Source organism: Tupaia chinensis, unplaced genomic scaffold, assembly GCF_000334495.1.
Source record: "Tupaia chinensis unplaced genomic scaffold, TupChi_1.0 Scaffold000228_1, whole genome shotgun sequence".
NCBI lineage: Eukaryota > Metazoa > Chordata > Mammalia > Scandentia > Tupaiidae > Tupaia > Tupaia belangeri.
In genome coordinates, this window is record NW_006159703.1 from 4,108,712 (window position 1) to 4,122,031 (window position 13,320).

The 13,320-nt window shown below is 35.3% G+C and overlaps 1 protein-coding gene across 1 annotated transcript; it reads left to right on the top strand.

Annotated features, from left to right (window-relative positions):
- Nucleotides 1-2,060: 2,060 nt before the first annotated feature.
- On the top strand, nucleotides 2,061-12,054 carry SPINK6 (serine peptidase inhibitor Kazal type 6; the record flags this gene model as incomplete). Its single annotated transcript, XM_006148059.2, has 3 exons — nucleotides 2,061-2,096; nucleotides 10,991-11,106; nucleotides 12,009-12,054. Coding segments are annotated over 3 exons (198 nt in total), but the record flags the coding sequence as incomplete, so codon positions are not given.
- Nucleotides 12,055-13,320: the final 1,266 nt, after the last annotated feature.

The following is a 13,320-nucleotide window of genomic DNA, read 5'->3' on the forward strand; positions in this document are numbered from 1 at the left end:
TGAAGTTTCAGAGACAGAACCCATTTCCCACTGTAGCTGATCATTTAAGTAAACAAATGCATTTAAAAATATGAAACCATGTATAAAGGCTTTCTGTGATTATGGAGTAAGCTTGACAAGTAATTTCAGATGGTAGTTCAATGAATTGATGAAATGGCAGAAAAAAACAGATATGACTGTCTTAAATAGATACGACTATGTTAAAGTATAGCTATAAAAATAGTCTCAGAGATCAATTGGTATCCTCTTATTGCTTCTTTTTTACAAGGTGGACTGATCTTTAACAGGATCTGGCTGATTAATTCACTAACTTACCAAAGTATACATGCTTCACAGATATCCCAGACAGTATTTAGAAAGACAGAGTGCCCAAAAGGCTTAGTGTTAAAACAAGGAGAGATTATTTTCAGTTCTGGCATTTCCATTTTATAGCTGTGTAACTTTTCTGAGCCTCATTTGTCTCATATGTAAACTGAGAATATAAAAGTACTGCTATAATGGGGATTAAATGAGAAAAAAATGCATGAAAAGTGCTTAAAATAGTGGATAGGCTACAGTAGGTATTCAAAATACCTACTGCCGTTATTAAAATTTAGTAAAAGTGTGTTAGTTTGGACTTAGACATTGTGGGCATTAAACCTAATTCTGCCTTGACATGTTCCATATATGGGACACTGGGCAAATCCCTTCTTTTCTGATCACAGATTTATACGATAAAGAGCTGACTGAAAATTATAATAATGAATTTTTCTAGACCATAAAGTCATAGACTCCCAGGTCCTATCTGGTCTTAAATAATGGAAATTGTAAGTAATTTCTCTAAGTCTATACTTTTAATAACCATGTCATTACTAGTTATAAATCAATGAGGTTGGTAATCCCTGTTGGAAATGTTCAATAATCTCCTTTAAAACTTAAGAGCCTTGTTCTTTCCTTATCCTTATTACTAGAGATCACACTTTGAGGTATTTCCAGCTGTCCTACAAGTACTGACCAGTACTGGACATGGATTCCAATCATCTATACTCGCTCTCATAGAGGTGGCCTTGGGCTGACCTCTGGAAGAGTTTGCTGTGCTAGGAGTTCCACAGGAATAGTCACAGACCAAAACTCAACTGTCCATACAGGATTGGACCTAGGGATTTTTATTATTTCAGTATTTCTTCTTTGTTTATGTATTTTTGTTATGGGGCACATGTGCTTACCAGAGAGAGACAGAAAAGAGGGGTGAGAAAGCAACCCTGAGGGCATGGCCACTTGGTGCTCCCCTCTCCTCTATTCTCTTCTTTGGATTTTGGGCATGCATGCACACACCCCCGTTAGGTTTTTCAAACCACAGGGACTAGAATTCAAACTACTCAGTCAGCTGGTATCCAGCCACCCCAACCACTACACCACCCACTGATCCCCTTATTTCAGTGCTTTAAACCACTGAACTACTTAGTTACAATCTAAAACCATTTAAACAAACATAAAGAGAGAATAGGAGAGAGAGAAACAAGGCAATATATGTGGTCTTCTCCTCTTTTAGAAATCCAGAGAGATGTGAAACAAGAAATGAATCACAGAAAAAAGACTGAGTTGATCCTTACCAGTCTATGTTTGAGGCTAATCTTTAAGGTTGAGTGTTGAGGACAGAAGAGTAATTTCAAACTCAAAGAACAAATAAAAAGTTAATCCCTTTCCTAACTGCCTGTATCAAAGGATTTTGGGGAAAAACTTCGTGGACTAAACCTGAGAATGTCAATGTTGGAGGAGAGGGCTCCAGAGTGAGACTAGAGAACATGAGGTCATTCCCATGGTTCATCGGTGACTAGGCCAGGCCTGTGACATATCTCCAGATCCTTAAACCTTTCTCTTCCACCTTCTCTTAACCTCCAACGTTTTCCCTTCATGTTTCATATCCTTACATTCCAAGTGCCTCCTGCTCACTAAAAAGAGACAGGTATAAAAAGGGAAGCAAAAGGTCGTGACTTCTTGAGATGACTGAGTATTGGGAATGGGTATTGGGGGTTACCCAATTTTGCAACTCCTACCTTTCACTCATTCATTGAATTTGTTTTTCCTCCCCAGGTATCTTCAGTCAAGGAGAACAGGTTGGTACCTATTTTTATCTACTCTTTGACTGGGTGGTGCCTGACTAGTATTCCCTGGCCAATGACAAGGCGAGTGTGTGTGTGTGGGGGGCGGGGGGGGGACAACAAAATACAATATAAATATAAGAATAAAATAGAAAAACAAATTTGCATTTCAAAAAAATGTTAATGTTATAAAATTTGTTTTTGGTCCTGTTCTTAGAAAGGCAATTTCCATTAACTATACATCATTATATATCTTTTATTAGTATTTTTACATTAGATTTGTAATGCATATGAGATTTCTATTGATGTAAGTTGTTTTCAGTTTTTCTTTTCCAAATGGATATCTCTAGACTCTTTATTGAGTAAATTTAGCTTTCTTGCTTGATTTGGATAAAAACAAAACAAAAAAGCAATAAGCAGGTCAGTGCAATTCAGAAGTCAGGTGAAATAATTGTTATTTTTACTTACAATTTCTCTGTGAATATACCATGTTCAGTTTAAAATAGCCTAAGTGCACACACATTTTCATATTTTGAGTAGACATAAATAAAAACAGAAAATTCATGCTCTCTTTCTTATTTCACTGTATGATCAGTGAAATTTGAGTTACTAACTGCAAGCTACTCAGCTCTGAGATATAATTTCCACAACTATAGAAAAGGGATACTGTTCACTTCATAGAATTTCAAATATATTTCATTTACAGAAACCACATGGGCATGTTTGGCAAACTGTAAAAATTTATAGCAAATTAGTTATTAACTAGTCATTAATAAACACTGAGGGCATTAGAACACAAATAACCTATTGTAACAGAATTATTATAGAAATAACTGAAGGTAGACAAAAACCATGATTAATGTTCTGAATTGAACATAGACTATTTCACTTGAATTTAAAAATAGTTCAGGGTTAAAACTTAGAATTGGAATCAATTATCTTTATTGTTAAGATTTCCCAAAATGAATTCCCCAACTCTTACCTTTCTTCTCTAACAAGCAGAAGATACCACAAGGGTTATTTGCTCTGTTACTTCTAGTTCTATCCTTACTGTGAATCTCTGCTTGATTTCAACACTAGTCTTTGCTTAGCCCAAGCATGCCCAAGAACACTTGGCATCAGACTTTCTAGATACTACTGCCAAACTAATTGGAGTTGGCAATTAAGTTGAACAATATTTTTCAACCTTGATTATCCCCACTATACTGCAAAAGACTTTCCCTCCTAATTTTAACATTCAGAATTAGGATAAATTTTATACTAGATGATACCTTACAATTACCTGCCAGTGTGTATGTGTGCACCCTTGTGTATGTGCCTAACTCATGAACACATGTGTGTTGGAATTTGCATATAAAATTGTACATCTCGGGACCAGCAGTTAGCGTAATGGCTATGTCGCTGAACTCCCATGTAGTCGACCGTGGTTCAAGTCCCAGACCCGGTGGCTTAAACTCACACAGGGCACGTGTGCGTACATGCCCAAGATCCTGAGAGGAGAATAGAGGAGAAGGGATTGTGGCATGGCCATCCCCCCGGGAGATGATTTCTCACTTTCTGTCTCTCTGTCTGTCTCTGTCTTTCTGGAGAGCACACATGCCCTATAGCAGAAAGCACTCAAAAAAAAAAAAAATCGTACATCTCAAAGTTGACATACTATGCTTAAATAAGTATGGTAAGATGGTTTATACTAACCATAAAAGGAAATACACAAGGAAAGGACATCAGATCCAGCCAACATATTCTGTATCCTATTTGATAGTAAACTCTGGTAATAAAGCCATTACACGGGGATTTAAGAGATACAGAATTTAATCTTAGCTTCATTATTAACATACAAGTCATCTCTCAAATATGGATCTTTTTTTTTTTTGGAGAGGTTTTTGCTATAGGGCGTGTGCGCTTGCCAGACAGACAGAGAGATACAGAGAGATAGAAAGCGAGAAATCACCCCAGGGGGGATGGCCACGACGGAATCCCTTCTCCTCCATTCTCCTTCAGGATCTTGGGCACACACGCACACTCGCCCGGCGTGAGTTTAAGCCACCGGGTCGGGGACACGAATCACGGTCGACTACGTGGGAGTCCAACGACATAGCCCTTACACTAACTGCTGGTCCCTCAAATATGGATCTTGATTTCTCAAGTTTTACTAGTGTTTTCTAGAGTTTATTTAAAACTTATGTATTGATTCTACCATTTTTAGATAGGCCAAAGTCATATGGTCTGCTGGCTTAAGATCATCTGGGATGCTTTATAAATATACAGGTCTCCAGGAACCATGCAGAAACATTGAGTAATAATTATAGAGAAAGGAAGTTTTGAATCAGTATACAAAACAATTATTTGGATGACACATATACACCATAAAAGCTGAGCATTTTCTCTAGGTAAGAGAAATGCTTATTCACTGTGTTATTTGTCTCCTCTCTTCTCATTACCTTTGCTTTTCCATTCCTATGATGAAGATTTAGATTCAATGATCTCTAAATCCCCTTCCTGTCCTAAATGTCTGAGCAACAGTTTCCACAACTATATAACATTATGAATCAAGCTGTCCTGCCAAGGCTGCTATTTCTTCTCTACACAAATATAAAGGTCTGGGAAGGTGCCACCTTTCAAGGCTTCCATTTCTCTTCTGCATGATTGGAGAAGTTTCAGAAGTTGAAACGAACATAAGGAACATGCCCGCTCAAGTCTCGTTCAACAAAGACAAAAGGAAGTAAAATTTCCTCCAACACTAGTTCATTCTTCTCATGCCAAGAATTCTCACCATGATGAAATCTGATGAGAGATTATGGTTAGCAGTACAAATTACATGCTTTTAAAATTTTCACCTTCTTTCAAAAAATGATTATTCAAGCTAAACAAAAGCCTGTTCCCAGACTTTTTAGAACTCACGTGGCAGTGAAATTTTCCATGTGAACATAAATTAGTAATGTGCTGCTGACTCTTTAATTGTCCAAGAAAATGAGTTAAGTAACATAATAGTAAAATAAAGTTACTATTTACCATTGGTAACTCTTAGTGTTTTTAATTTTTTCTTATCAATCTGCTTAGGCACCATAACCTCAGAGTCATTTTTATTAATAGTCTGTATTGGAACAAACAGAACAAGCCTCTCAAAGGCAGTGTTTGGTGTACATTATCTATCAATATAACCTTTTTATTAGTAGTATTAATATTTACATTTAATCACGATACATCTTTACATATTACAACATGGCTTTTCTCAACACAAATACAATGCATATCAGGCAAAGACATTACCATATACATTATCATCAGCAAATGACTTTTCATTTTTGTGTCAATTAAATAAATTATTTATTTCCTCTGTTTCCACCTTCCCTTCCCCTATTACCCACCCATGTATTTATTACCTGTATCTTTACTATCTCTGGTATCTACAATTGCCCTCCCTGCAGAAACTGCACTGTATAGCAGAAACTTTCAGTTTCAGTTTCTGCTATACAGTACAGACATTTGGTATACAGTGAGTGGGGACATACAAAGTATGTCTTTCACAGTCTGGCTTGCTTCACTTAGCATTAAGTCTTCCATACTCATCCGCTTTGTGTCAAATGTCAGGGTCTTGTTTTTTTTTATGGCTGAATAGTATTCCATAGAGTACATATGCCACATTTTTTTTAATCCTCTCATCTGATTTGGACATTGGGGTTGATTTCATGTCCTAGCGATTGTAAATAATAGGCATCCCATGGTGCCACATTATCCTTAATCAGCATTCAAAAGCTATGTTGTGGTACCAGCAGTCAGCCTAATGGCTGTGTCGCTAGACTCCCATGTAGCCAACTGTGGTTTGAGTCCTGGACCCGGTGGTTTAGATTCATGCAGGGTGCATGTGCGTGCGTGCCCAAGATCCCAAGAGGAGAATGGAGGAGAAGGGATTGCAGCTTGGCCATAGCCCGTGGTGGGTGATTTCTCGCTTTCTGTCTCTCTCCCTCTGTCTTTCTGGCGAGTGCATGCACCCTATAGCAAAAACCTCTCCCCACAAAAAAAGCCATTTTGTCATACATGAGAAATCAGTTTGAGCAGTACAATTTTCTGAACTAATAATGTACTATATTTCTTAAACAAAACTTATGATGAAAACAGTTTAGAATAAGATAACCTATATCTTATGTAGGAAGGATTTGAAATTACAAGGAAAAGGAGGCAGAATGAGCATCACTACTGAACTGATTTAGAAAAGAAATAAAGAAATACTGAGGGCTAGTACAGGTAGCGAATTTTAAATTGAAAAGACTCAAAGAAACATTAAAGTTGACCCAAGAGAATAGTGATAGCAATGATTTACTTTGAGGGCAGGTAGAGAATCTGAAGAATAATACTGTCATTAAAAAATGGAAAATTTAGAATGAAAAACTAGTTTTGGAGGAAAAAAATTAAACACTCTATTTTCAACATCAATAACTCTTAAGTATGAATCAAGTTATTGACTAAAGGAGTCTCGTGACCCTCTGACAATTGAGAAAGAGTTTGAGATACTGATCAAAGCTCAAGGGCAAAAGTATGGTCTTTCTTAGTAACACCTGTCCAGCTTTTGTTGGACAAAAGTTGTGTGTGTGCATGTTCAAAATCCTGACAGATGGAGAAATGGAGGAGAAAGATTGTGGTGTGATCGTGCGTTACTAAGGGTGCTTTTCTCTTTCTCTCTCTCTCTCTCTCTCTCTCTCTCTCTCTCTCTCTCTCTCTCTCGTGAGTCATACACCCTCTGGCAAAATTAAAAATAATAATAATAAAATGTCAGACTAAAATGTTAAGCATTTTGAGTCTTTCATTGTCTAAACAAACATATAAGCTCTGTCTTCCAGTCAAATTCAGTGATGTTGCTTTTGTCATTAGCAGAGATGACAAATCTGAGTACTAACTAAAGTGTCACTAAATTCGTTTTAGAAGGTGCAGTTCTTTGAAGGACCAGAAGGGGTCAGACTGATACTGAACACTGGCACCATGTACCTAAGCTATGTCTCTCAAAGCTGGAATTGTTAAGCAGATAAAGGGAGGATATTATTAAATTCAACACTAAACAACATAAAACAATAAAATAGATGTCACTAATACAGGGTAAACAATAATGGGCTCCAAAAATTCTAGAATGTGATACAATTTACATTGCTAGTGTTTATAATAGAAATCTTCCACATAGTGCCTGATACTTTATAAAGTATTTTCACATTATAAATTATTACAACAACTTTAGAATATAGACGCTGCCAGCCCCCTGTCAAATACAAAGACAAATACGAATTCTATGGGATGACTCTCCCAACATTACAGAGATGTTGGGGCATTGTCATTAGAGTCAGGAGGACTTTACGTCTCCTGAGTCTTCCAAATGCTTCATGGAGTAAACTTCGAAGGAGGAAACTCCCAGTCTAGGTTTGTTCCGACTTCTACTGAGAAGCCAGTTGTTTAGGTTCTATTTAAAGTAGACCAAAACAAAAATATTAAAGAGGAAAGGCATGACATTCAGACAGTTCAGTGAACTTCTCCGCAAGTTGTGGGAACTGTGATCTTTTTCTAGTCCCAACTCTGATACCCTCTTGCCTCATTCTTTGTCTTATAGATTTCTGAATGATGTTACAGTGTTATTTTTTTACCTTCCTCAATACCTGGGACCCACAGAGAGTCACCTGAATTTCCTAATGACTGAAGGGGACACTTTCGATGGAAAATTGGACAAAAGTTGCTATTTCTCCCATTCAGCCAAAGAGCATATGAACTTTAAGTTACTTTCCTGAAAATAGTCACAACTGAAACTTTGACCATCAAAGGTATTAAGGGCCCTCAGAGAACATCAAATTTCATGGTGCTGATAATTTTCTCTGAGTTATAGACAACTTTCAGAGATATAATCAGGATAGGCTTACAATAAGGAGGTTATTTTCTGTATCCCTAATCCAGAACTTACTCAGATATTCCACAGTGACTGTACAACTCTTCTTACATGACCATATTTGAATTTTATGACAACTAAAATCTAGGAATGAAACATGAAAAATGATTTTTGCTCGTTAGGTTTTTGGTTAAGAACACTAAGGGATAGATATTGAATGCCTTGTCTGAAAGAACACAGCTAGTCAATGCTGTGACAAGTTCCATGACATGACATACTTCTTGGTTTACTTTAGGGATCATCAAAGCCCAAAGCAATTTAAAAGTAGGAGAGGTATCTGTTCTCACAAAGTTTGTTCACATGCAAGTTGATTGGCTTGGTTTTATTTATTAAAATCCTTTGCTCATCCTAGTTACCTTCTCAAGGACAAAGGAAGGGAATAAGGAGTTTGAGGAGGAACAAAAGGGGTCTAGAAATTCTCCAAGTACATGCCCTCCCCAAGTGCTACCTCCATAAAGAAAAAAGAGATTGGGTCACAATACCAGAAGGCAATTCCCAGGGAAAGGTGTCTTAAGGAGTGTCTCCTCTGAGTAAGGATCTCTTGTTTTGTCTTTTTCTCACTGTCCTGACTCTAGACACATACATATTTTTCATGTTAAACAAATAAATGTTTAAAATATTTTTTGTTTTATCTATAATTGACACATAATTGCATAGGTTTATAGAGTTCAGTGTGATGTTTCAATGCATGTGTGAATTGTATAAAGATCAAATCACAGTAATTAGCGTATCTGTCACCTTGAACATTTATCATTTCTCTGTGATGATAACTTTTAAAATTCTCTTTTAGTGATCTTGAAATATATTGGGTTGTTGGAAAAGTCATGACATATATGCATTAAAAAAAAAAAGAAAAATACTTCATGACTTTCCAACCACCCAATACATTATTTTTAGCTGTAGTAATTTCACTGTATAATAGAACATCATGACTTATTCTTCCTAACTGAACTTTGTACCCGTTTAGCAACTTTTCATCATACTCTCCTCCTTGTCACTAGTAGGGCACCTAGGTACCCTACCCACTGCCCCAATGGCCTCTAGTAACTACTATTCCGTTCTAGTACTCTGAGATCAACTTTTAGATTTCATACATGAATGAGATCATGTGGTATTTCTCTTTCCATGTCTGACTTATTTCACTTAACATAATGTCCTCCAGGTTCACCCATGTTGCTGCTCAGAAAAGAATTTCATTTTTTTTAAAGGTTGAATGGTATTGTGTGTGGGTGTCATTGATGGACATATAGGTTGATTCTATATCTCGGCTATTGTGTATAGGACTGCAAGAGACATGGGAGTGCAGATCTTTTGTCCACATACTGACTTCATTTCCTCTGGATAAATACTGACTAGTGGTACTGCCGGATCTTATGGCAGTGCTATTTTTAGTTTTCAAGGAGCTTCCATACTGATTTCCATAATGACTGTACTAATGTACATTCCCATCAGCAGAAGACACATATATTCCTGACTGAGATTCCCTTTCCACAGCTTCCACTTCGCCTGTGTTTGTCTTACTGTAGCATTTATCACACATGGTGCTATGTTCTTCCTCTTGGGTTCCCTAATACAAATAAAATGATGAATTTATTGAAAGAGGGTTTGTAACTTACTCCTTTTTGTATGACCAACATTCAGAATTTTATCTTCCAAGTTTTAGTTACCCACTATGTGCTTGTGGAATAAATGAAATAGGAATGGTGATACTGTGGTTGAGAGGTTTTTTTTACTCAATTTTAATATCATAAATGTATAACTTAATGACTTAAATACAAAATACATTACATTCACTTGAGAGAAAAAATTCTCAGTGGCTTATAACCCTTTTTATACATTTGGAAACCAAGGAAAAGATTACTGTTTGAGAAGTATTATGAGAGGTAAAATTAGTTTTCAGAGCACGAGGAAAATTGAAATTGTACTATAAAAAGCCTAGGCATCTTCTATCCACCCAAGCCCTAAGAAGATTTCTGGTAAGCACTGTACTACTCAATCTAAATAGTGGAGCATGATACATTTCAACCAAAACATATATTGTGTAGTCTCAGGCACCCTGAACCTGACATTTGTGGTAGTATTTCTTCACTTAATTGTATGACTCTTTTGTTGAGTATTTTCTCACTTTATCAGTGCATAATGATTTGTTAAAATGTTAAACAAATGCTTAAACTTTCCCATAATAAACTACTTTTTAAAAAATAAATTTGATTGTGTGAATATAAGGTACAAAATATTATGCAGTGAAATATATATAGGTAGTAAATAGGTTATATAGCAAATTAACATATCCATCATCTCATCTAGTTACTCAAACTCAGTGATTATATAGTAACAATCAACCACAGGAGATGTTGGAAATTCTGGATCAGCAGTGAGAAGGAATATATTTAAACAATGGTAAACTTAATTTTCTTGATGACAGGTAGCCTCATCTGTCAACTGGCTAATACAATATTGTTCACTATACTTCTCACAGTTATCGCTATGCTTAACTGAGGTAATATATGTGAAGGCGGATTCAATATTAAAGTAACTGATAATATTGATAGCATTTGAGAATATTAATTTAATCATAAATATGATAATGTAATATATTTCCTATAATGTGTTTTCTGTGTCTCAAAGAAAATTTCTCAGTTATATTTAATGTATGGCACTTAAGCTGATAAGGAGAATTATTTTCTATTTCAGAATACCTTATGTCACAAATAAATATAAATAACACATACATATAAGAATATTCAAATGGTTTATGGAAAATGCATAGTATGAATAAAACTATGCATGGATTTCAAAATGTTTTTGCACCAAAATAAACAGGTATTTTAATTCTATTTTTCCTCAGACTTTTTGAAGTTCTCTTGCATATGTATACGTATATCTATTATAAAAAATTTTGAAAGTTTGTTGTCCAAAGCTGCTATTCTGAGAAATAGTCACATAGGCAGAATGCACTGATGTCAATATCACTATCCTTTGTTAGATTGACTGTGGTGAGTTCCGTGACCCCAAGGTCTACTGTACGAGGGAATCTAACCCCCACTGCGGCTCTGATGGCCAGACATATGGAAATAAATGTGCTTTCTGTAAGGCAGTAATGTAAGTATTACAGTCACCAAACTTGTCCCTTGCGAACACAACCTTCCAGAATAAGACTAAGATGTGTTCCTTGAGGTATTCTAGAAAGTTCGATCTATACTTCTCCATAAAAGTGAAGAATTATGCTTTAGTCAAATGGATTGAAACATATGGGTCAAAAGCAACAAGAAAAAATTCTGTAATCAATTATTTCAAAACAATCTGAATTGATTTACTTTGCTATTATCATTTTTTATTCATCTTAGGAAAGTTTTAACAATATTTATATATCTATTATGTAATAATAACTTATATCTAATAATGTTGATACATTCTTATGTTTTTATTTATACTTAATTTAAATTTTCAATAAAAATTTCACTACATCATGAATTCTTGTCCACATTTACATATAACATATCTGACTTTACATATTACATCTGACTGACTAATACTAAATGTCTTACAGCAGAAGGTCAATAGGGTAACACCAGATTTAAATTGATAGGCATATACTACTAAAAGGGCCTGAATTTGTGATCTTCTACAAAATGCCAGATATCTAAATAATTGGTTCAACTTCCCATATTTTGTCAGGGTAGAACTATGATACTGTAGTCTACCATTATTTCTCCTGTCATTTCTACTCTTTTCAATTGTATTTAGTATCAGAAAATCAGCAATAAGTACCAAAGGTCTCTTCTGAAAACTCTGAGATTTGTTTGTTTATTCATTCTTTCCACAGTTAGGCCAGATGTCACCTCTGAGTACATTTAATTAATCTCTGCCTAATCATAGTCATGGATATTTATAGCAACAAATGATTTTATAAGTCATGCAGTAGCTAAATCTGTTTTCAACTTCTGTGATTACTTATGATGTTGCACTGAACATATGTTGTCTTTTTTTTTTTTTTTTAGGAGGAAAAGTGGTGGGAAGATTAACCTAAAGCATCAAGGAAAATGCTGAATTCAAACCAGTGTTTCGTACTGGCTTGTCAACTTTCTCATCTTTCTTTTTTCACTTTCACTTTTATTTTTCTCTGGCCGATTTAGAAAATCATCTTCTACTCTGCCTGGGTCTTGGGTAGTTCAATGTATGGATATTTCCCTTGATTCTTTTGCCAATAAAGTAAATTCTGTAAAAGCATTGATTGTGTTTTTATGTGGAGATCAAGAAAACATACAGATACAACAAGGAGTAATTGACCTGGCATAAACTTGCACCAGGAGATCTGTTTTCCCATTCTAAATCAACCACCAAGTCACTGAGGCATCTTGGGAAAAACCTTTGTTTTCTTATTGGATTCTCCATGTAGGTAAAAGGATTCTGACAACATGACCATGTAATGTTTACAGATGTTTAATAATGTCTATTATTTAAGTATTAGATCACATAATATTGGTTATACTAAATTTCAAGAAAAGTATTTTATATAAAAGCAAAACATTTGTCCTCTACAAACCATAGTTGTCTTATCTCTCTGGAATGGTAGATTTAGACTGTACAATCTCTAAATACAAATTTCTTGGCTTTCCAGAAATATCAGTGTCTACTAGATAGATATAAGTAAATAAATATTCAATAAGTAGTGAATATTTTATAAATAGTGAGTATTCAATAAACACTGAATACTTAATATATTTCTAGAAACCTATATACTTAAGAATGTAGTCAATCTGAGCTTAATTGTGAAATGAGATAACTCAGTGACGCATTAGAAATGCCAAGGCCCAAAGAAAGAACTTGACAAAGAAAAAAGTTCTAGTTAAAATACAAAAGGTTAAGGCTTGGCTCTTTGATAACCAACCCAGTTGCCATATAACTTGCTCAATCCTGTGAAGACACCCAAGTCAAATATATAAATATCCCATTCTGAGACATCCAAGGAGAACTTTTGGAAACTCTTCATTTCAGCACTTTGTGTGTGTGTGTGTGTGTGTGTGTGTGTGTGTGTTTAAAGAACACCTTACAGGGAAAATCACACAGAATACATCTCAAAATATATTTACAATATTATATTTATAGCCATCACTCCATTGACAAACACTTACTAAGTGCTTACTCCGTGAAAGACAGTCTTCTGGGTGTTTATGGTACAGCTATAGATGGAAGTGAGAAAAGCCAGTGATCCTTAAATACTTAATAATGTTTGCATTACAGCAGGGAGAAATAGACAAAAATAATATATGTAACAAATAAGCAAATGACTAGTAAGGTAAAAGGTGATAAAGG